At 38.1% G+C, this 22,473-nt stretch overlaps 1 protein-coding gene across 1 annotated transcript in view; it reads left to right on the forward strand.

Annotated features, from left to right (window-relative positions):
- The window catches only part of furina (furin (paired basic amino acid cleaving enzyme) a), a 168,380-nt gene that overhangs the window by 118,077 nt on the left and 27,830 nt on the right, over nucleotides 1-22,473 (forward strand). Inside the window, exons 7-11 of the mRNA XM_073859236.1 lie at nucleotides 2,608-2,780; nucleotides 5,747-5,959; nucleotides 13,703-13,803; nucleotides 14,196-14,299; nucleotides 14,542-14,659. Coding sequence (XP_073715337.1) covers nucleotides 2,608-2,780; nucleotides 5,747-5,959; nucleotides 13,703-13,803; nucleotides 14,196-14,299; nucleotides 14,542-14,659 — 709 coding nt within the window. The remainder of the gene's footprint in view (nucleotides 1-2,607; nucleotides 2,781-5,746; nucleotides 5,960-13,702; nucleotides 13,804-14,195; nucleotides 14,300-14,541; nucleotides 14,660-22,473) is intronic.

Below are 22,473 nucleotides of genomic sequence, written 5' to 3' on the forward strand. Positions count from 1 at the left end.
TGCCCGCAGCCAGGATTTCTTTCAGATCTGGTATCACAATAACTCAACACTTTTGACATTTTGCACCAAACGCTCGGCTCGTTCCCAAACCTCCTTGTCAATATAAGATTTCCTTTTTTTAAAGGGAAGTGGAAGAAGATAAGATGGGCTCCTCTGTTGTTTAACGTCTATAAGGGGGGCGTTTAAAAGAAAGAATGCAGACGCTTGTCACCTTTGTATGAACTCTAAAATCAAGTGCACCCCTCCTTTTTCACTAACAAGAACTTCATGTTTGGCTCTGTCTATTGCAATTTATCATGCTATTTAAGTTATAAGCTATGTACCTGTAATTTTTGTACGGCACGAGCATTTGTATTCAAGTCTTACAGACTGTAAAAACAAACAAACTACTATCCCCCCCCCCCCCCCCCGTTGATAATTTCATTACTGAAAACTCATCTTTGAGCACAATAGCAAATGTAAGAGTTCTCCACTCGATTGCACCATAGATATATATGTACATAGATGCTACATTCGCATGCTCAGGTCACAGATGTCGCGCTGCTTCCATATATAGTATACCTATGGCTCAAATTAATGATCCACTTGTTAAGCTGTGTTGATATGATTGGTTGCATGTTTGTGACGTAGGAAACCTAGATGATTTCAAAGAACAATGAAAAACTCCAGTTTTATAGGAAAAATACTCAGGAATGGTGTTGAATGATGAATGATGATAAGTACACACCACATAGACACATAAACAACAATAAAACTTGATTTTCACCACAGGGAGACTTTAAGATGGAAAATGTGGTGGTCTTAATAAATGTTATTACATCAAATATCAGATATGGGTGGCCAATTAGGCCAAAATGTACACATTTTCTTTTAACACTCTGGGGTCGACTGCGGCGCAGGCGCCGCAAACTATTTATTTTTCAATCACTCTGCAAAGAGACTTATACAACTTTTTCTGTCCACTCCCAATAAAAACATAATGTTGTGCTTTTCACAAAATTAAGAAAATTAACATGATGCGCATTTTGTTCTCTCCCTCAGTGAATTTCTTTCAGAAACGCATCAAAAAATGAACTGTAACTTAACAAATACTTGTCATACAAACAAATGATAAATGTCTCCATAATGCTTGGAATGTCTGTTTTTAAATGATGTAAGTGAGATCGAAAACAGATATTGTCATTCGGTGTAAACTGTACAAGATTGAGGTACCGTCTTTCTCCTGTTACTTGTTTATCTGTAATAAAATGAGATCGCCACACCCCTGCGCCATTGAAGTGAACGACTAGAGACATCCATATGCATAACTCATGCCTCCTGCAATCAATGGATAGGCAATCCACAATCCAGTCTCTCCATTCCTTGTTGTTTCATCCGAGTGCACCAAACATGACATCTAAATCCTTAATTACTTGCGTATCTCCAGACGTGAGTGTTTTCTGTTTGTCCTTCCGTCATATATATATATATATATATCGTGTGTGTGTGTGTGTGTGTATTTACATTCTATTGAAAATTTTTGTTATAAATTCCCAAGTAAACCTTATCATGGTTTTACTACAGAGAAAGTTACATTCCTGTTGAACATTCTTAAAGGCTCATTATGCAACTCTTTTGTTTACTGAGCTGTCAATCACTGATTATTCAGGAGCTTTCCCGCCTCTACGCATACGGCCTTTCCCAAGCAAAAGTGTCTTAGAAATTGTAAATCAATATATTGTTTTATGTGAATGAGTACACCGAATGATTTTCACATCATTTTAAAGAAAAAACTCTAGACTACTAGATCCTGTTTTGAAAAGTCTTGGGAAAACATGTTTAAAATGAGTTTTGTGGACTTATATCAGTGACTTAAAAATTAAGCTTTTTCAAAAACCACGCATAAAATTCTTCTCTTAAAAATACAAACATGTACATACATGTTGATCATATAATATTGTAGCCCAGTTTGTGCTGAACACATTAGTATGAAACATTTGCCATTAGTATGTTTTTAAGCAACGGAAAGAAGCACAAATGTCAGTGAATGTCAAAACTTCCCCAGGGCCCTAAATACCCCTTAAACCCCAGAGGGTTAAAATAGATTTTAATTGGGAAAGATTAACAACATTTTTAAACAGAGGTTGTCATGTACAGCAAATATTACAATGTTTTTTTAACACTGACGTTTGCCGTAACACACCAATGAAAAAATATAAAAAGTAATTAAAGGTACAGTATGGGTTTTTAGGGCCATTTTAGTGATGAGCAATCAACCTCAATTGCGAAACACAATGAGAAGCTACGATATCTGCCACAGGACAAACATGTTATAGTCTGAGAGAACGTAGGGACGAATTGCTCTAGAGCAATTTTCCATTTAGGCCTACTGTAGAAACATGACGACGACTTCCATGTAAGGGAAGCCGTGGTGTATGTAGATAAAAATGTCTAATTTTAAGGTAATAAAAGCAATACAGTTCATTATCTAAGGTCTTTATTCACCACTGATGATATAGTTATGTAGATAATATTGCATTTCTGTCAAGAGATCCTTCTAAAAGTTACATACTGCACCTTTAAATGTGAGAGTATCTCATGGCCTTATATTTTGGATGTGTCTCATAGGTGTGCGGATGTTGGATGGTGAGGTCACAGATGTGGTGGAAGCTCAGTCCCTTAGTCTCAACTCACAGCACATCGACATCTACAGCGCCAGCTGGGGACCAGAAGACGACGGCAAAACGGTGGATGGACCGGCGAAAATGGCCAAGGAGGCTTTCCTGCGTGGGGTGACAGAGGTTTGAACTGCTTAAACTAAGCATTTTATAAATCAACGCTATGAGTCAATTGTTTTCAGTCTCGTGTCTCACAATGCCTGTAGTAAAAAAATGCAATGGTTTGCAGAATTGATTTTTAACAATCAATTTGTAAATAAATGTTTAGACCGATGTACCAACTGTTATTGCTGCCCAGAGATCCACTTACAATCATCTTTGTAGCATCTTTTTTTCTTTTATTTCAACGAAGCTCCTGTACAATAGCATCTTTGACTTCACTGCTTCCTGCCATTATTTGCATCAGTTGTCCTGGTCTTGGCATGTACTGTACCCTAATTGATAATGTGGCTAAAGCACTTCAGTTCGGATATGAGTCAGAGCTTCAGGCTTTCTGACATTCAGCAGACTTCTTCATTTCCTTTAAAGCAGACATTTTAGGGCACTCCATTTGCAAATGCTATGAATCAAAACCAAGTATGGTTTTATTTAAGATATAAATGTATACGTTATAGGCAATGCATTAAATAAGAGTAAAGATAAACTATGGTTCAGGACGTAACATTTATTTTAGACAGATGTGTTTGGAATTTTGTGGGAATACAATATATTGGACCATTTTTTTTGGAAATTTTTAGTGTTCCACAGATTACAAAGTCAACTTTTGGTCGAATATTAACACATCATATTCACTGATATCAATAGGTTATTTGTAAGCTCAACTATGTTAGCATTCTTCAACTTTAGTTTGATCACCGTTCATTTTTTTCCATTTAAGTTAAATATCCCTTAGTTGGAATTTAAAGGGATAGTCATTCCAAACTCGTAAGACCTCCGTTCATCCTCGGAACACAGTTCAAGATGCTTTATATTTAGTCAGAGAGCCCGTTGACACCTCATTGAAATCTACGTATACTGTCCATGTCCAGAAAGAACATCACCAAAGTAGTCCATGTGACATCAGTGGGTCAGTTAGAATGTGTTGAAGCATCCAAAATACATTTTGGTACAAAAATAAAAAAAATTACGACTTTATTCTGCATTGTCTTCTCTCATGCGGAGGACGTGTTATTCTCAGACATGTTTGCAAAGTTTTTTTCCAAACTTACAGCATGCGTCTCCCTCAGACTGTAAACGAAGCCCAGGCGCACGAAAAAACAAAAAGAAAAACAGCTGGAGCGCACCAGATAAAACGTCAGCTGCGTTGTACGTCATTGTCACTGCAGTCACGTGACTTTAGGAAGAGAATGAAATCTGGAGCTACAAAAATTTACGTTTTATGGAATATAATGTGTTTTTTTACCATAAACCACGCAAACACATTGTATTATCCAAATACACAAAATAACGTTGTTTTTTTAGAAATGAAATAGGTGCACTTTAAGTATAATATTAAACAATATTCAAGCAGTACATAGTTTGACGTAATATTTCAATTGGCTAGTAAAAATATTTAAGTTTAAAGCTTTATTAATTCCCGAGGGGTAATTGGTTTAAGCTTACATAGTGCCCCACACAAACATTGTCACATATATTAAACATCTAATAAAGATAAAAAATAAATAAATAAATGGAAAAATAAAATAAAAATAAAAAACAATAAAAATCACTTACATCTGTTATATAACCTTATTGCTTCAGGTACAAAAGTAAATTTATACCGATTTGTGGAGCATTTAATTGCTCTTAAACGCCGCTGTGAGGTTTTTAATAGATGTCAGTAGGCCTCTTATTACTATTTTAAAGATGCAGTGTGTACATTTTAGCAGCATCTAGTGGTGATGTTGTGAATTGCAACCAATGGCTCAGTCCAGTGCTCACCCTTGCTTTTGAAACACATAGAGAAGCTACCGTAGCCTTCACTGGACAAACATGTCATCGTTGGAGACAACTTGGTAAAAAAGTTTGTCCATTATGGGCTTCTTTAGAAACATGGTGGCACAAAATGGCGACACTTACCTAGTGGACCCTCGAGTACCTCATTCTAAGGTAATAAACACATAACAGTTCATTGTAAAAGGTCTTTTGTACACCCCTGATAATATAGTTTGTATATTATTTTGCATTTCTGTTGAGAGATCCTTCTAAAAATTACACACTGCACTTTAAAAATGCGTTTTCCATAGCCAAGATGCATTGTGCAGAATCGTTGCCAAGTAAATTTACACATTACATGATTAGAGTATTTTTATTAGGTCTTTTACATTAGGAATTCGATTTTGGCACGTTCCGAATCCAATTTTGAATCCAGCATGTTACATTATCAGCCCGGTTTTACCCCATTTATTTATCAACTTTTTCCAGCCATATTTTATTGGGTCCAAATCCTGAGCGCGGCGTGTGCCAGCAGTCAGATTTGTTTGGGAAACAAGCTCCGTGTTGCATAGAGAAAGCCAATGCAAATGTGCGTCTGCTCTATGTAAACACCCTCTCTGAATGCTTCACACAATCAAGCAGGTGTTCACTAACAGAGAGCAAACTCTCAAAGAGCGAGCCAAACTTTGCGCCGCAGACGCTTTCTCAGCACGCCATCTCTTCCCGCAGGCATTTATTTGCCATATTGTTGAATTTGTAAGGTACAGCACAAAGAAATCAAACGATCAAAGCTAACAGGCAAGCAGCATCTGTATCAAATTATTTGCACTGCTGGCCTTTTCATCGTGGCAGAATTGTGAAATGTCTATCACGTGGTCGTTCAGACGCGCCTTGTTAATGTGGTGCGCGCATTTTTCACAAGCTCATTATCGTTTCTGACAGTTTGCTTTACTGCGGTTCGTCTGAGAAGCCCGTCACTGTTTGGGACTTTTATTTTCCCATGAAAACACATGATAAATGACTGGTCCCACAAGCAAAGCATCTTTTTTAAAGTAATAGCGGTTCAGTGGTCTGTGATGCTTTGAAAATGTTTTCCAGTTGTTTTGAGTATTGCATCTGTTAGATACGTCTAACATGAAGAATTGGTATATCTGAAAGTGTTTTTTTATTTCTAGGGTCGTGGTGGACGTGGCTCCATCTTCGTGTGGGCCTCGGGGAACGGCGGACGGGAGAAGGACAGCTGTAATTGCGACGGCTACACCAACAGCATCTACACGCTGTCGATCAGCAGCAGCACGCAAAACGGCAACGTGCCGTGGTACAGCGAGGCCTGTTCATCTACACTCGCCACAACCTACAGCAGTGGAGGTCTCACTGAGAAACAGATCGTGAGTGTCTCTCTAGAAAATCAACACCCTAGTTATCCTTTAGTTCAATAAAATTTTATTTATATCAGGGTTTCCGCGGGGTTGTAAAAGGTAGTAAAAGGTAGTAAATTAAATTATGCCAAATTAAGGCCAGTAAAAAGTAGTAAAAAGTAGTAAGCGTCATCTGACCAGGTAGTAAATTTTCGATTGCCTTTTGTAATGTTATGATGCCTGCCTGGAAATTACTTCAAATCACCTGCATATCTGGGCAAATAATCAAAGATCTTTCGTCTCTGGGATGTGATCAAAGCCTGGAGTGGAGCCTAATCACGTTCCTCTCTCCGCTGTAAGCGTTCTGTAATCACTACGGACCGGATCCACTCCGGGTTTTCTGACTGTATCACGATAAGCTGAGGTAAAACTTTTTCAGCTAGCATGGTCAAACTTATATTGCGGGAAGGCTCCGATGTTTTGAAGATCGATAAAGGTGTAAAAGACGATTGACTTGGCTTAGCGAAATAATGAAGATTGGCAAGCCTTTCAGTTCGTGGGATAAGACAACCAAACAGGTAATTGCGTGTCTTTGCACAGTATGACTAACGTAAGGGGTCCTGTATTTTTTGGGGGTAAATGATTTCTCACGTTACTGATCATCCGCGGCACGCTTTTTAATGCTATGCTGATATAGCCAGTGGCTGGTACAACGGGTTTGTTTAACTCGTGGGTAAACTTCATGTGGATCCACAAGAACCAAAAGGCAGATGACATCCAAATCCTGTTAGAGCGATTGACGAGGATAAGAGGAGACTGCTTCCGAAATGCTCTCGCGGGACTTTGATGTCATCCACCTGTCGGTTCTTGCAGTTGCATTTGCTGTGGTCACAAAAACGTAACATTTGTACATATATTTAAGCACAGCAGTTTAAAAACAAGTGATTTTAAGCCATTCAAACACAAACAACAGTGCGTCCGCTGTTTCTGTGTCAGAGGAGCACGCTAGCCGCACATTCGTTTCTCATTGAGCATGTGTTGTACGTATTTTTGCCGCTTTATTGGCCTTAAATAACACACATACGTCAAAAATCCCGCCTTTGCAAATATCCTCATATAAACACGACCATTTAGGTCTAAGGAGAAAGTAAACAGCAGAAACATTGCGCATAAACTAGCACATCAGCGCTGCCTCTATTGTAACATAATATTTTGTTGATAAATGTACAGTCATTCAATTTACAACTGTCACTATGGTTACAGACATCCTGTGTGAATTCTACACGAGTTTGACTCGAGTTACTCGTTCAGGGTTTATATTCATACACATAACGTTACTGTATTAGAGCTGTGACTGTAAACTGTTGTGTGAACAGAACTGACTCTGGATTATTTGTTTATGTGTACTGAATAATATGATATTAAAAAGTTGTATTTGTTCACATTAGTAAATGCATTATATAACATGAACAAACAATGAAAAATATCGAGTATATAATCATTAATTAATTCTTGTTTATGTCATTACAGTAATTGACGGTGGTTCATGGTGCATTCACTAATGTTAACAGTTTCAACTTTGATTAAAAAATGATTAGTAAATGCTAAAATAAATACATTTACAATTAATAAATAATTAATAAAAGATTCATTAAAGGTGGTGATATTCATGTTTTCTTTTTATACAGTATACCGGTAGTGAGTTATTTAGCTGTTTCGCCTTAATCTGAAATGCCCTGCAAACTACAGCTACCTATATGCCACATGAGACTTCAATACGGAATTTATTAAAATCTCCCCTTAAAATGCTATTGGTCTCGCCTACATAGTGTTAGGTAAAGGAATATGACTTGGCCTGAAAAATATTTCAGTCAGAAGAATTTTTTCACTTTAATTCTTTTTTTGTATGTTATATATGTCAAAATCTGTGTAAATAATAGAAAGGTCGCTGATTAACACTTGCAATTCAGTTTCGTGATGGTTTTAAAAAATATTCTGAAGGTAGTAAAAAAGGTAGTAAAAAGTAGTAAATTTAACTTAAGGATTTCTGTATAAACCCTGTATATACGGCTTTTCACAATTGGTAATTGTTTCAAAGCAGCTTTACATTAATAGAAGCAGGGGAAAACACAGAAAAATCAACAGACAATATAAGTAGCAAAATACAGCGGCTATGAATAAACTTTACAAGCGAGCGTATCAATTATGTCTCGTATACAAGAGGGTGCTAAGTTAAGCCAATGTCGGCTGACTCCCCGGCTGACTCCTGACCCAGCCTGGGAGAAAAAAAGTCCTAAGAGGGGAAAAAACCCTTGGGATATATATCAACCACACAAACACATTGTATTATCCAAATACACAAAATAGCATTGTTTTTTAGAAATGAAATAGGTGCACTTTAAGTATAATATTAAACAATATTCAAGCAGTACATAGTTTGACGTAATATTTCAATTGGCTCGTAAAAATATAAAGTTTTTAATAGATGTCAGTTGGCGTGTTATTACTATTTTAAAGATGCAGTGTGTAAATTTTAGCAGCATCTAGTGGTGATGTTGTGAATTGCAACCAACGGCTCAGTCCAGTGCTCACCCTTGCTTTTGAAACACATAGAGAAGCTACGGTAGCCTTCACTAGACAAACATGTCATCGTTGGAGACAACTTGGTAAAAAAGTATCAATAATGTCTCGTATACAAGAGGGTGCTAAGTTAAGCCAATGTTGGCTGACTCCCCGGCTGACTCCTGACCCAGCCTGGGAGAAAAAAAGTCATAGGAGGGGAAAAAACCCTTGGGAGATATATATATATATATATATATATATATATATATATATATATATATATATATATATATATATATATATATATATATATATATATATATATATATATATATATATATATATATATATATATATATATATATATATATATACGACCACCGACAGAACCTATTATGTTTATATATATATATATATATATATATATATATAATATTATATATATATATATTATATATATATATATATATATATATATATATATATATATATATATATATATATATATATATATATATATATATATATATATACGACCACCGACAGAACCTATTATGTTTATATATATATATATATATATATATATATATAATATTATATATATATATATTATATATATATATATATATATATATATATATATATATATATATATATATATATATATATATATATATATATATATATATATATATATATATATATACGACCACCGACAGAACCTATTATGTTTATATATATATATATATATATATATATATATATATATAATATTATATATATATATATTATATATATATATATATATATAATATTATATATATATATATATATATATATATATATATATATATATAAACGGAGAAGGAGATTAAAGGAATATTCCATTTTCACAGAGGACGAACGCGAAACTCCGCCCCAGTGTTTACAAATGTGTTGAAAGAGGACCGTTCCTACATTGTTGTATGCCAACTGATACTAATTGATGTCTTTGTGTCAGTTTATTGTTTACAATGGTCCGCAAATTTGTGTTTTATATATGTAACACGTGACCTCCCTACGTCACTACGCATTTGCGTTAGGTTGTGCTGGACCGGACCTAGGCGAAAAGTTATGTTTTAAAAGAGCATATTTTTTATTTTTCTTGTCAAAAATGACAATCGTTTCGCTAGATAAGACACTTATGCCTCGTTTGGGATTGTTTGTGGACCTTTGAAACTCCGTTGAAAAAAAGTGTTAGGTATTGAATGTTGGGCTCTGTTGGAGTCCATTGGGATGAGAGAAATCCTGCAATGTTTTCCTCAAAAAACATAATTTCTTCTTGACTGAACAAATAAAGACATCAACATTTTGGATGACATGGTGGTGAGTAAATTATCTGGATTTTTCTTTTAAGAAAATGGAATATTCCTTTAAATGGGTTCCGTCGTTGGTCGTTGGTCAGGCATCGGCTGGGCATCACGTTGAAGGGAGGCCAGTAGATCAGTGGTGTGTTGACCTCCACGGCAGCCGGAACTGGATCTGTTCGTCTCAATGTCCTCGGGTTCAAGGACAAGACAGGGAGAGAGAAACAAAATCCTATTAGCGTAGGGGCCGTTCGCATGTAATGCAAGTGTCACACAATGTTGTGTTTTAATATATGCTCGGTTCCAGACAGGCTAGCTATTGCGGCAACAGTATATTACCCAGATGAGTTATGTGAATGCTTTGTTAAAGAAAGAAGTCTTAAGTTTAGATTTAAAGTGGAAGAAGTGGCATAGCAAATGTAATCCTACAAAAGTGGACCTCAGAGTGACCAAACATCTTAAGTTAAAGAAATATTTCACTTTCATAAAAAAATCCTAATCATTCCGAATCAAGATGTTCATGTCTTTCTGGACCTCAACAGTTTACCGTTTCAAAGCCACTTCAAAGGGCACTAAATGATCCCAACTGAGGCATAACAAAAAAATATTGCATACATTTGTATGAAAAACCGAAGCAAATTTCACACAAATTTGTATGTATACATGCTTAGTGAATAAGACCCACTGACTTCTCTTTATCGGGATGCAACTTTTTTTCGGTTGTGTCAGCCAAGTAAAGCACGAGGGGGCATGCACACCAAAGCTTTTACGCCCGCGGTCAATGCATGTTTTCAATTGTTTCCAATGAAAGCTCTGCGTTTTTCAAATAAGCCAGCAGCTAGCAGGTTTTTTCTGTGCTGAAAACCGACTCGCTTGGTGGTTTTTCAGCGTTTAGCACTGAGCGTCGAGAGTTAAAAGAGATTGAACTTTAGGTGAAAAGCTCAGCTCGTCAATGTCAGTTTTTACATGGCCGTCCAATCACATTGGAGGAGGGGCAGGACAAGTATCACAACAACCAACCGGCTCACAGCTCAAGTATCACAGCGACCAAAGCACTCGGCTGAAGAAAGCCGTCACTCAGCTGAAAAAACAGCTGTCAGTCAGTGTCCTCCAAGCGTTTTCAGCAGCGTTTAAAAGTTTTGGTGTGCACAACCCCTGATAGTTATGTTTGTTTCTGCTTAGGATGATCTCCACAAACCACTAAGTATTAAAAAGCATACTACAGACACCAACTATATACATACAATTTGGACAACCTTATAGAAATGCCTTAGCAACCGCATGACGACTTCCTGGCAACCACTTGCACCTTCCTGACATCATGGCTGGAATTTCGCATGCATTCGTTTTCTACAGAAAATGTGTTGCCAGAGACAAACGTATCTCTGTGAACATAACCACATTTCCGCATTTTCTTTGTGCTTTTTTGCTTTGTTTCTTCACCCACGACGATGTCGACCGAGGCACCCTTCCAAATATTGTTTTCATAGCTGACATTGCCTGATGGAGTCATCCATTCACCAGCGTTCAACACAAAGACACTAGATTATACAATAAAAGATGGATTTAAGGTGCTTCAGTGCCTGGATATACCCACTCTTCCCTGCTAGCAGAGATTGCGCTCTCCAAAGATCCATTTTCAAGTGTGCCGAATTATCCGGCATTCACTCCCTCCGCACCATTATTCCAGCACTCCCATTTTTAGCAGTTAGTCTCACGCAAGGGGGTCTAAGTCGTAGCAATCCCATGATGCCTCTCTCTGTTAAGTGTCAGTCATCACCCCTCATATATTTTCAGTCGACTCTCTCTCTTTCTTGTCTTTACTGTCTGTGTGACCCCAAGCGTTACAATATTAACCTCAAGTGTCAGAAATAACCAGCACTTAACCGCTAAACTCACTCGCTGAGCAGAAAGCAAATGACTTGTTTTTACACTTTTCGAAGGGTGTTGTGGGTCGGTGCCAGTGAATTGTTATTAGGGCTGGATTGAACTATCTCCTTTAAATGTATGTCTGTGGGATTTTTTCACCGGTTCTTTCACCCACCTGCTGAAAGTCAAGTCTTGCATATACGTAATAGCGCATTTCTTGGCATTAGCAATCTCATTCACAGCCATAGCACAAACTTTGCTAGATGAGGTTTAATGCTGTTAATTTTGTTAAGAGTCGTTTTTTACACAAATGTACACGCAGAATATAGTTAATTTACTTGTTTGCGTACACAGACGTTCGACACATGCGCATTGCTACAAATTGCTGGCGGTGTGTCTACAGTGCACACGTGATAATGAAATTTGCATCACAAATTGTGCATGTGCGGCCTACCCATACAAAGCACAAAATGTTAAATAAATCCAGCTGTGTGCTTACAGTATGCATACGCAAGGGTAACAGGACTATACTACAGGCTTTACCTTCAACGTGCCTTGCTTTAGCAAACATTATTATCCGTTAAGCCTGAAGTATAGTTCGTTTACATTGTAAATGAAGGCTATACCTTACTGCACTACTGTTAAGTCCAACATCATTTTATGCTGTGTAGAAACCAAAAATGCGTTCCTCAATCAAGATTACTTGTGGGATTTACCTTAGCATCATACGAATTTTCTTCTTAATTTAAACTTTTTCAACTTGCGCGGAAGACATGTCTGAGGCAAATAACGCGTGTTTGCGCCAATAACAAAGGCCAATTTGTATCATTCGCATTGCCCCACTCACGCATCTTTACATTGATGTTGAATGTAATCTACTCGCGCAAATAATTAATCCACACCACAGATTTAAAAGACAGTGGTGCTGCCTCTTGCGCGTATTGGACCGTGGGGGTCGAATCGAACGGTTCAATATTATATTGAGAATTGTGGCATCCCTAACGCATACGCATTGTGACAAATTGCAAAACCGTAGGCTTTAAATTTTATATCCCAGCGTGCAGATCACGCGGGTGCGCACACAGTAACCGAAGTGTAGGGAATATAAAACAGATTTGGATGGATAAACCGAACAACCGCAATTCACATGCGCGTATTGGACCGTGGGGGTCGAACCGAACAGTTCAATATTATATTGAGAATTGTAGCATCCCTAATGCATCACTGTAAAACCTAACAGTTCACTTAGCTCAAACCATTTAAGTAAACCGGTTGCATTAGGGCATTTAAGTTTTAAAACACATAAATGTAAGTACTGTGAACTTGACTCATGTGAAATTATGCACTTATATTTAAGTAGTGTGAACTTAAATATAAGTGCATAACTGCATATGACTCAATTTGTTTAAGTTCACAGTACTCAAATGTATGTGTTTTAAAACCAATGCAATCGGTTTACTTAAATGGTTTGAGTTGAGTTCACTTTTAGGTTTTACAGTGTACGCATTGTGACAAATTGCAAAACCGTAGGCTTTAAATTTGATATCCCAGCGTGCAGATCATGCGGGTGCGCACACAGTAACCGAAGTGCAGGGAATATAAAACAGACAGATTTTGATGGATAAACCGAACAACTGCAATTCACATGCGCGTATTGGACCGTGGGGGTCGAACTGAACGGTTCAATATTATATTGAGAATTGTGGCATCCCTAACGCATACGCATTGTGACAAATTGCAAAACCGCTCCTGGCCTAAATACTCCTGTATGCGTGCCCTACGCGTACAACGGATGATTACAAAATTCTGGTGTTGCGCATATAGTTGCATGTGTGGCCAAATTTGCGTCACACACACTGTATGCATGCGTGGACTTTAGGGCTTTACCCTTACTTTAGCCAACATTATTAACAACATGAATCTTGTTTAAAATACTCATTCGGGATTTTGGACATTGCATTGTGGAAAAATTATTGTGCTTCATATTTGCTTTCAGATCACTACAGACCTCAGGCAGAAGTGCACAGACTCCCACACAGGCACCTCCGCCTCGGCCCCTCTGGCCGCTGGAATCATCGCCCTCGCACTGGAGGCCAAGTAAGTCTGCCAACTCGTCCAAGTTTGACTTGTCCTCAAGCAAGGTCAGGCTTCTTCATCTGAGCTTCCAGTTTCCCGAGGCTTTCCAAAAAAAGTGGTCGATGGCTAGATTGCTACATTTTTTGCGTCTCGGGTCAGTCAGACTGAAATTAACCTTCAGATTCTCATTTTGATAAAATATATGCCGCACGTGGCCTTTGCATTTGTATCAGTTTAAATTAATTCGCCTGCAACATTATAACCTTTATGACTGTACCTGTAGCTATTTGTGACCTTTATGAAAGGTCAGGTGAGATTATCTTACGGCGCAATAAACCACGACAACTAGATTTGTGTTTCATCACCCCGTGTACTGCGCGTGCTAACACTCTGAATGTGTTTTGTCTCTGCAGTAAGAACTTAACCTGGAGAGACATGCAGCATCTGGTCGTGAGGACGTCCAACCCTTCTCACCTCTCCACCAATGACTGGAAGACAAATGGAGTGGGCCGTCGAGGTGAAAGCCCATCTCGTTGCTTTTCATTGCGTCCGTCTTCTTCTCTTGCTTTTCTAGTTTGTCTTTTGCGTTCCAGCTCTTTGATGCGATCAATAACATTATCGTTGGCTGCACCAATCAACAAAGAGCTCAAGATATCAACCGATTTAATTCACCTCTTTACTTATAATGTCAATCTTGTTATAGGCTTTTTAAACTGACTCCGGTTACTTCAACAGTATTGATTTCTTTGTCTCCTACAGTGAGCCATTCTTACGGATACGGGCTGTTGGACGCTGGGGCCATAGTAGCTCTAGCGAAGAACTGGACGAATGTCGGACCTCAGCAGAAGTGTGTCATCTCCATTTTATCTGAGCCCAAGTAAGTGAAACCTTAGGAAAAGTGTGTTAAAGGAAATATTATGTACATTTTTCCAACCCAAGGGATTTTCATTTTTGGTGAGATGTCCACTCTGCTGTTGACAGTGAATCGGGACAGAGCCCAAAAAATACCACAAAATATCTCCATGTGGCTCGACCCAAGCTTATATTCACATATGGCTGGTAAAGCCACCTCAAACCAGATTTGATGTGAGTGTTGCCACACTCAAGGCCTTGTCCACACCATAGACTGTAAAAAAGATGGACGAAGCCTGTTCGCTCTCTTCCATTGGTGAAAAGTGAAGCCGCCAGTGTCCTGATATGGCGCTGACATCTTGGGTCTTGAGTCTGCGCAATAGCGATTTCGGGACCAGTCATGCGCAGTAGTGAGCAGGAAGGGAAGGCGCGAAGTCAAAACCCCGCCCTCGCTCTCGTAGAATGCGCATATCACACGATTTCACAGCTGTCAATCATGACGTGACACCACCGTTTTTATATCATTAAATAACTAACTAAACACAAACCTATTTTAAAAACAAACATTTGAATTTACATCAGCGTGATAAAAACTACAGTAAATGACAGAAACCAGCTTTGGAAAAAAGATAATTGAAGTGTAATTCATTTTTTTAGTTGGTCTCAAGTCCCATTGAATAACATGGGGTGGCGAGCTTTATGACCTATACTGGGACCGGTCACTGGGGGGCGATCGAGACGTTTTGGCTTCACTTTTCAGGGCTTGTGCGGCACGCTTGGTCCACACTTACACTGGTATTTTCAATATTTGTTCGCACTAGGGATGTTCATTTCAGTTAATTTTCCCGACTGCAGCGTGTTAATCGAACATTAACCGTAAACTGATAAGATTTTCATATTAAATTGTCATTTGAGTTTAAACACAGTTGACGGTTGTCTGTGATCCAGTAAAAACAATACAAACATTTTATTTAATTTGAACGTGCAAACAGCAGCAACATATCAACAACAGAACCACCCTTCATACATTATCTAATTTTCAGTCAACATTACATTTTCAAAGAGCATGCAAGTCCAGAGGATTAATCCAATGAGGGAGGATTGTCTCTTTTTTATGTACCACAGTGGCCACTTCTCAAGCAGGATCCAATTTAAAAAGTTTGCTTTCTGTTTGTGCAAAGATTGCTTTACCAGATTGTCAGGGCAGCACCATAGACTGTAAAAAAATGGACGTAGTGTCTGTGACATCACCCATAGGTTTGTGAAGAGTTGCTGAAACCACGCCCGCCTAGCTCAATTATAGTGACAGCAGTGGGAGTTCATCACTGTCACTTAAAGCAACTCTAAAGAGTTTTTTTACCTTAAAATAACGTTTCCAAAAAAGTTTCAGTCGTTCATCCACTCGAAGCAGGGTGAACGGCACTTTCACATTCGCTTTGCAGCCCTCTATCGGCCAAAACTGCACTAAAGAAGTTTCCAACCGTCGTGTCGCGGTCCTGTAGTGAAAACTACAAAACTTGCTTTACGGCAGACCTACAATCCAATCAGAGCCAGCTTTGCTGCAGTAGGCTAAATTATTTACGACAGTGGTAATGGACAATTCCACTTACAACCTGTAGGGGCAGGGTTTCCGCGGGGTTGTAAAAGGTAGTAAAAGGTAGTAAATTAAATTATGCCAAATTAAGGCCAGTAAAAAGTAGTAAAAAGTAGTAAGCGTCATCTGACGAGGTAGTAAATTTTCGATTGCCTTTTGTAATGTTATGATGCCTGGAAATTAGTTCAAATCACCTGCATATCTGGGCAAATAATCAAAGATCTTTCGTCTCTGGGATGTGATCAAAGCCTGGAGTGGAGCCGAATCACGTTCCTCTATCCGCTGTAAGCGTTCGGTAATCACTACGGACCGGATCCACTCCGGGTTTTCTGACTGTATCACGTTAAGCTGAGGTAAAAGTTGATTTTAGCTAGCATGGTCAAACTTATAATGCAGAAAGGCTCCGATGTTTTGAAGATCGATAAAGGTGTAAAAGACGATTGACTTGGCTTAGCGAAATGATGAAGATTGGCAAGCCTTTCAGTTCGTGGGCTAAGAAAACCATACAGGTAATTGCGTGTCTTTACACAGTATGACTAACGTAAAGGGTCCTGTATTTTGGGGGTAAATGATTTCTCACGTTACTGATCATCCGTGGCACGCTTTTTAATGCTATGCTGATATAGCCAGTGGCTGGTACAACGGGTTTGTTTAACTCGTGGGTAAACTTCATGTGGCGCCACAACAACCAAAAGGCAGATGACATCCAAATCCCTTGAGAGCGATTGACGAGGAATCATAAGAGGAGACTGCTTCCGAAATGCTCTCGCGGGACTTTGATGTCATCCACCTGTCGGTTCTTGCAGTTGCATTTGCGTGTGGTCACTGGTCACAAAAACGTAACATTGTACATATATTTAAGCACAGCCGTTTAAAAATAAGCGATTTTAAGCCATTCAAACATTTCTGTGTCGCAGGAGGGCTCGCGCTAGCCGCGCATTCGTTTCTCATTGAGCTTGTGTTGTAACGTACGTATTTTTGCCGCTTTATTGGCCTTAAACAACACATATGCCTCAAAAATCCCGTCTTTGCAAACATCCTCATATAAACACGACCATTTAGGTCTTAGGAGAAAGTAAACAGCAGAACCATTGCGCATAAAATAGCACATCAGCGCTGCCTCTATTGTAACATAATAATTTGTTGATAAATGTACAGTCATTCAATTTACAACTGTCACTATGGTTACAGACATCCTGTGCGAATTCTACACGAGTTTGACTCGAGTTACTCGTTCAGGGTTTATATTCATACACATAACCTTACTGTATTAGAGCTGTAACTGTAAGCTGTTGTGTGAACAGAACAGACCCTGGATTATTCGTTTATGTGTACTGAATAATATGATATGAAAAAGTTGTATTTGCTCACATTAGTAAATGCATTATATAACATAAACAAACAATGAAAAATATAGAGTATATAATCATTAATTAATTCTTGTTTATGTCATTACAGTAATTGACGGTGGTTCATGGTGCATTCATTAATGTTAACAGTTTCAACTTTGATTAAAAAATTATTAGTAAATGCTAAAATAAATACATTTACAATTAATAAATAATTAATAAAAGATTCATTAAAGGTGGTGATATTCATGTTTTCTTTTTATACAGTATAGTGAGTTATTTAGCTGTTTCGCCTTAATCTGAAATGCCCTGCAAACTACAGCTTCCTATATGCCACATGAGACTTCAATATGGAATTTATGGCAAAAAAATCTCCCCTTAAAATGCTATTGGTCTCTCCTACATAAAGTGTTAGGTAAAGGAATATGACTTGGCCTGAAAAATATTTCAGTCAGAAGAATTGTTTTCACTTTAATTCTTTTTTGTATGTTATATATGTCAAAATCTGTGTAAATAATAGAAAGGTCGCTGATTAACACTTGCAATTCAGTGTCGTGATGGTTTTAAAAAATATTCTGAAGGTAGTAAAAAAGGTAGTAAAAAGTAGTAAATTTAACTTAAGGATTCCTGTATAAACCCTGAGGGGGAGCAAAGAGCAAAAACTCTTTAGTGTTGCTTTAAGTGACCACGCTCTTAATTATGCAAAACTTTAAGGTTTACTATAATTTAAACGGATGAGTTACGAAAAAATTCACCCCCTCATTTGCGTCATTTACAGAACATTAAAAAGTTAAGGATAGAAAAGTGGCAAGATGTCCGTAGCAGGGTTCCCACGGGTCCTTGAAATCTTTGAAAGTTTGTGAATCTGGGGGGGGATCAAGGCCCTGGGAAGTTTTTGAAAGTATACATACATAGATACAGGTCATTAAAAGTGCTTGAATCTATTTTATGCAAGAAGTTTTCTGGAAAATTCCATATTATTCCCTGTGTAGTGTACGATAATATCATAAAAATCCTAGACTTTTTAAGCACACGTGCTAAACTGTTCGCTTTAAATGCTTATATCTTCTGTATGCGAATGTTGATTCATACCAACATGCTTTTTTGCATAGTTGTGTTTGACACATGACAACGTCTGTGGTTACGTATGTAACTGTTGTTCCCTGACAAGGGAACGAGACGCTGCGTCTCTCTTGACATACTTCCTGCTTCCTTGTAACGCAGTCTTTGGAAATATTTCAGATAACGATATACTTCCTGACTCCCGCGTCACCCTGTCTTTGTTGTTAAGCCTCACCATTGGTTGAATTTGAAATACACATTCAGACGTACTTACCCCTGGAGGTGTCCCCAAAGTGTCACCGCAGTGACGCAGCCTGAGTTCCCTCGAAAGGGAACTGTAACATGTATCTTAAAAGATAACACAATGTAACCTTGCTCTCTCTTGAATTGTGTCCCCATATTTAGTCCTTGAATTTGTGGTTATTGGACCTGTAAAGTCCTTAAAACATCCGTAAATTTGAAGTTTACTAAGGTTCGGGAACCCTGCTGTAGGCACGTGTCGACACGCACTGTGTGTTAACAAATATTTTTTTTATATTATCAGTCCAGGGCTCGACATAAGGGACTGCCCGGTTGCCCGGGGCCAGTGTGAGAGAAGCTCGGGCCAGTAAATCCTATTGTCACTTGCCCGATCGGGCCAGTGCTTCACCCTCAGTCACTAAAATATATTTTCAGTCTGCGGCTATTTGTCTGTATGTACTCTTACGCAATGTTACCATCGAGACGCATTTTAAGCGGCGCGAACGTAAACTTCTTAGCAATATCATAAAGTTTCTCTTACCTTCTTGGTTGTTGTGGTGACTGTTGCGTGTTTTGCTTGATACTCAGCTGGTAGAGCAAGATACGTTAAGATGGCGGAGGCGTCGGCGCCCGATTATAAGGCCAAACGTAAACTTTTTTAAGCATCTCGGAAGCATACCTTTACTTAGATAAAACACGACAAAAGAAACGATGCGATGTTTCGACCAGTTTTCTGTCAATTTCCAGGTATAGCAGACAAGTCGGGATCCTTTTTCGTTATGACCAGCAACTACCGCAAACAAAACGTCGAAGCCCATGAGAAAAGTCTGATAACGCTTCATCTGGTCTACTTCATCATATGAACGAGACGTATGAATGAGGAGAATTTTCAGCGCATTGACAGACATATCAACACAGCATATATCACGTCATCAAGAATGTGCAGCCATTGTGTCATTCAAACGTATTGACTTGCTTAAAAAAATAAAAACAGAGTTCATGTGGGATCTCAGTACTACACAGATATTGCATGTCCGAGGTAAGAAACATTTGGTTTAACGTCTTTACTAATAGTTAACTCTTTCCCCACAAATGATGAATTAAAGGCAATCTATATTTCCGCTATTACCCAATAGGTGGCGTGCTTACCCAACTTATGAAACACTGGAGCATTCACTGATATTATCTGATCTCTAACAAACGTCCTTAAAACCAACCCATATTCTAGAGGTGATGAATAAAAATAAAGATGGGATAAAACTGTATTTTGATTGAAAGCAGAGGGGTCAGCATTAAACTTTTGTGAAAATCATAAAAAATGCTGGCGCTGGCTGGCAACTTAAAAAAATCAGCTGGCATTAAAGAATTAAGTCCACTAAATGCTCCACTATTTGTTAAAACGGATAGAACTGCATGGAAATATATGCAGTATATTTTTGCCATACCTCTGTTTGTTTGATTTTGATCTATTATAACATTTTCTAAATATTTATAATTCTAGATTCACAGACACTATCTTTGAGGTTCTTTGGAAAGAGATGCTAACTAAGATTAAGGCAATCCACTTTATTAGCGTGCTGGCAGAAAATAAACAACACTGTATAAACACTGTTTTAGTAATATGGGTTAGTTAACGTTCTTGCAACAAGATTTCTTTTATGAATTATGTTTTGTGCAGTTTTTATGCTCTAATATCTGAGACCATAGCCATGAAAGGCTAATGATGAATACAATGTGTAAAATATTTTTTGACGTTTGAATTATTTTTTTTAATATGTGACACAAAAATATTTTTTGTGGGGCCAGTGAAAATTTTGGCAGGGCAAGTGAAAACCTGAACCACTGGCCCGACCGGGCCAGTAGAATTTTTTTTTGCGTTGAGCCCTGCAGTCATACATTTTTCCCTTCTGCTAATTGGTCAATATGAGCATCCCTAATCCACATGCAAACGCAGTATCTGGTGACTAGGGATGTTAACAATTAATCGATCTTCGATTAATTGTCGATAAGAATTAAATCGATAAAACTTAACGATTGTTGAAAAAGCAAGCACGTGTGTCCGGCGCCTGCGCAAAGCACATACACAGCTGGTGAAAAAACTAACCAAGCGCGAAGAAGTAAAACTAGCCATGATCACAATGATGCTCGATGCCAAACACTCACTTGGGCTTTTTGTCCTCATTCGAGACGAGGCTGGCTGCTAACATAACAAAATTGCATCCGCAGAGGATCTGAGAGGGTCCGATGCCGAAAATCTAAACAGTTAGGATACTGAAAGCAAAGACCCTCTTCAGGGCAGCCTGCAAGATTAGCATAGCAGCGCTGCTAACGCTGCTTTACACAGGGAAGGAGACCAGAAGCCGTTTTTAATAAACAGATTAAAATGAAAAACTTAAATTCTGGCAAGAAACTGTTAAGTGTAAACTGTAACTGACTGTCGTTACACTCTGAACTCCTGCAACATATATCATTGATCATCATCATGACTGGCTGAGGCGCTACACGCTAAACACTGTTGCGGGTTTTCTAATGGAAGGTTGAAGTCTTCAAACATAAGCATCTTTGCTGAAAGTACGCCGCAGGTCTAAAGCTGAGGTAACGACGGGAAAAGTGCCCTTTCGTGTGCTTCTTGGATATAATTACAACAAGCGGTGTATCGACGACTCAGAAAGACAGGTGAACAACTAGAAAAATAACACTTAATGATAATGAAACTTTTATTTTGTCATGGATGCATGCGACTGTGCGGAGTTCCCGTTATGAGGCGGAGTTTACTGTCTATTAGTCCTTATATTTCGTTACGAGATTAAATTGATGATTTTTATCAAAACACCAACTACATTGACTCATTTTACAATCCCACTAGCATATTATTTAGACAAAATAAAATCTTTTAATTCGCGTGAGGAAGCTGGCGTTTTTATGCACACTTTTATGTCATTGGCTATATGCCACTGCTGTAATGGCTTATTGCACTATTACTGTTAACGATTATTCGATTGATTAATCGTTAATTTAAATGATCATCGAATATGGGAAAATGCATAATTTGACATCCCTACTGGTGACTAAAAGCAAAGTTTTAACTGCCTGGGTAAAGATTTTTTAGAAGCTCCGGTTGCAGCATTGTCGTGTAGCCGGTGAAACTGGATTGTCACCTGCAGTGACATCACCAGGATTCCTGGATAAATATGACGGTGACAATGGCGCTCTCTCTCCTTTTCTTTTTGTTTTTAGGCTTGGCTTTACGGTTTGGGATATATCGGCATGTGTTGGTTTGGCATGCTCTTGACAGTGCTTAACTCTTTCCCTGCCATTGACGAGTTATCTCGTCAATTAAGAGAAAACATTTCTCTGCCACACTGAAAAAAATGAATCATTTAATTTACTCAAATTTTTAGGTAAGTGGTCGCAGTCAATTTATTTAAGCTACATTTAAACAAAAGTTTTTTGTTTTGTTTTGTTTTTAAAAATTTTTGTCTAAATGTAGCTTAAATAAATAGATTGCGACCACTTAACTTAAAAAATTGAGTAAATTGAATGATTCATTTTTTCAGTGCAATGACGCTTTCCTGAAGAGTTTTTACAGTAATC

Source organism: Misgurnus anguillicaudatus, chromosome 21 (assembly GCF_027580225.2).
Source record: "Misgurnus anguillicaudatus chromosome 21, ASM2758022v2, whole genome shotgun sequence".
Lineage (NCBI taxonomy): Eukaryota > Metazoa > Chordata > Actinopteri > Cypriniformes > Cobitidae > Misgurnus > Misgurnus anguillicaudatus.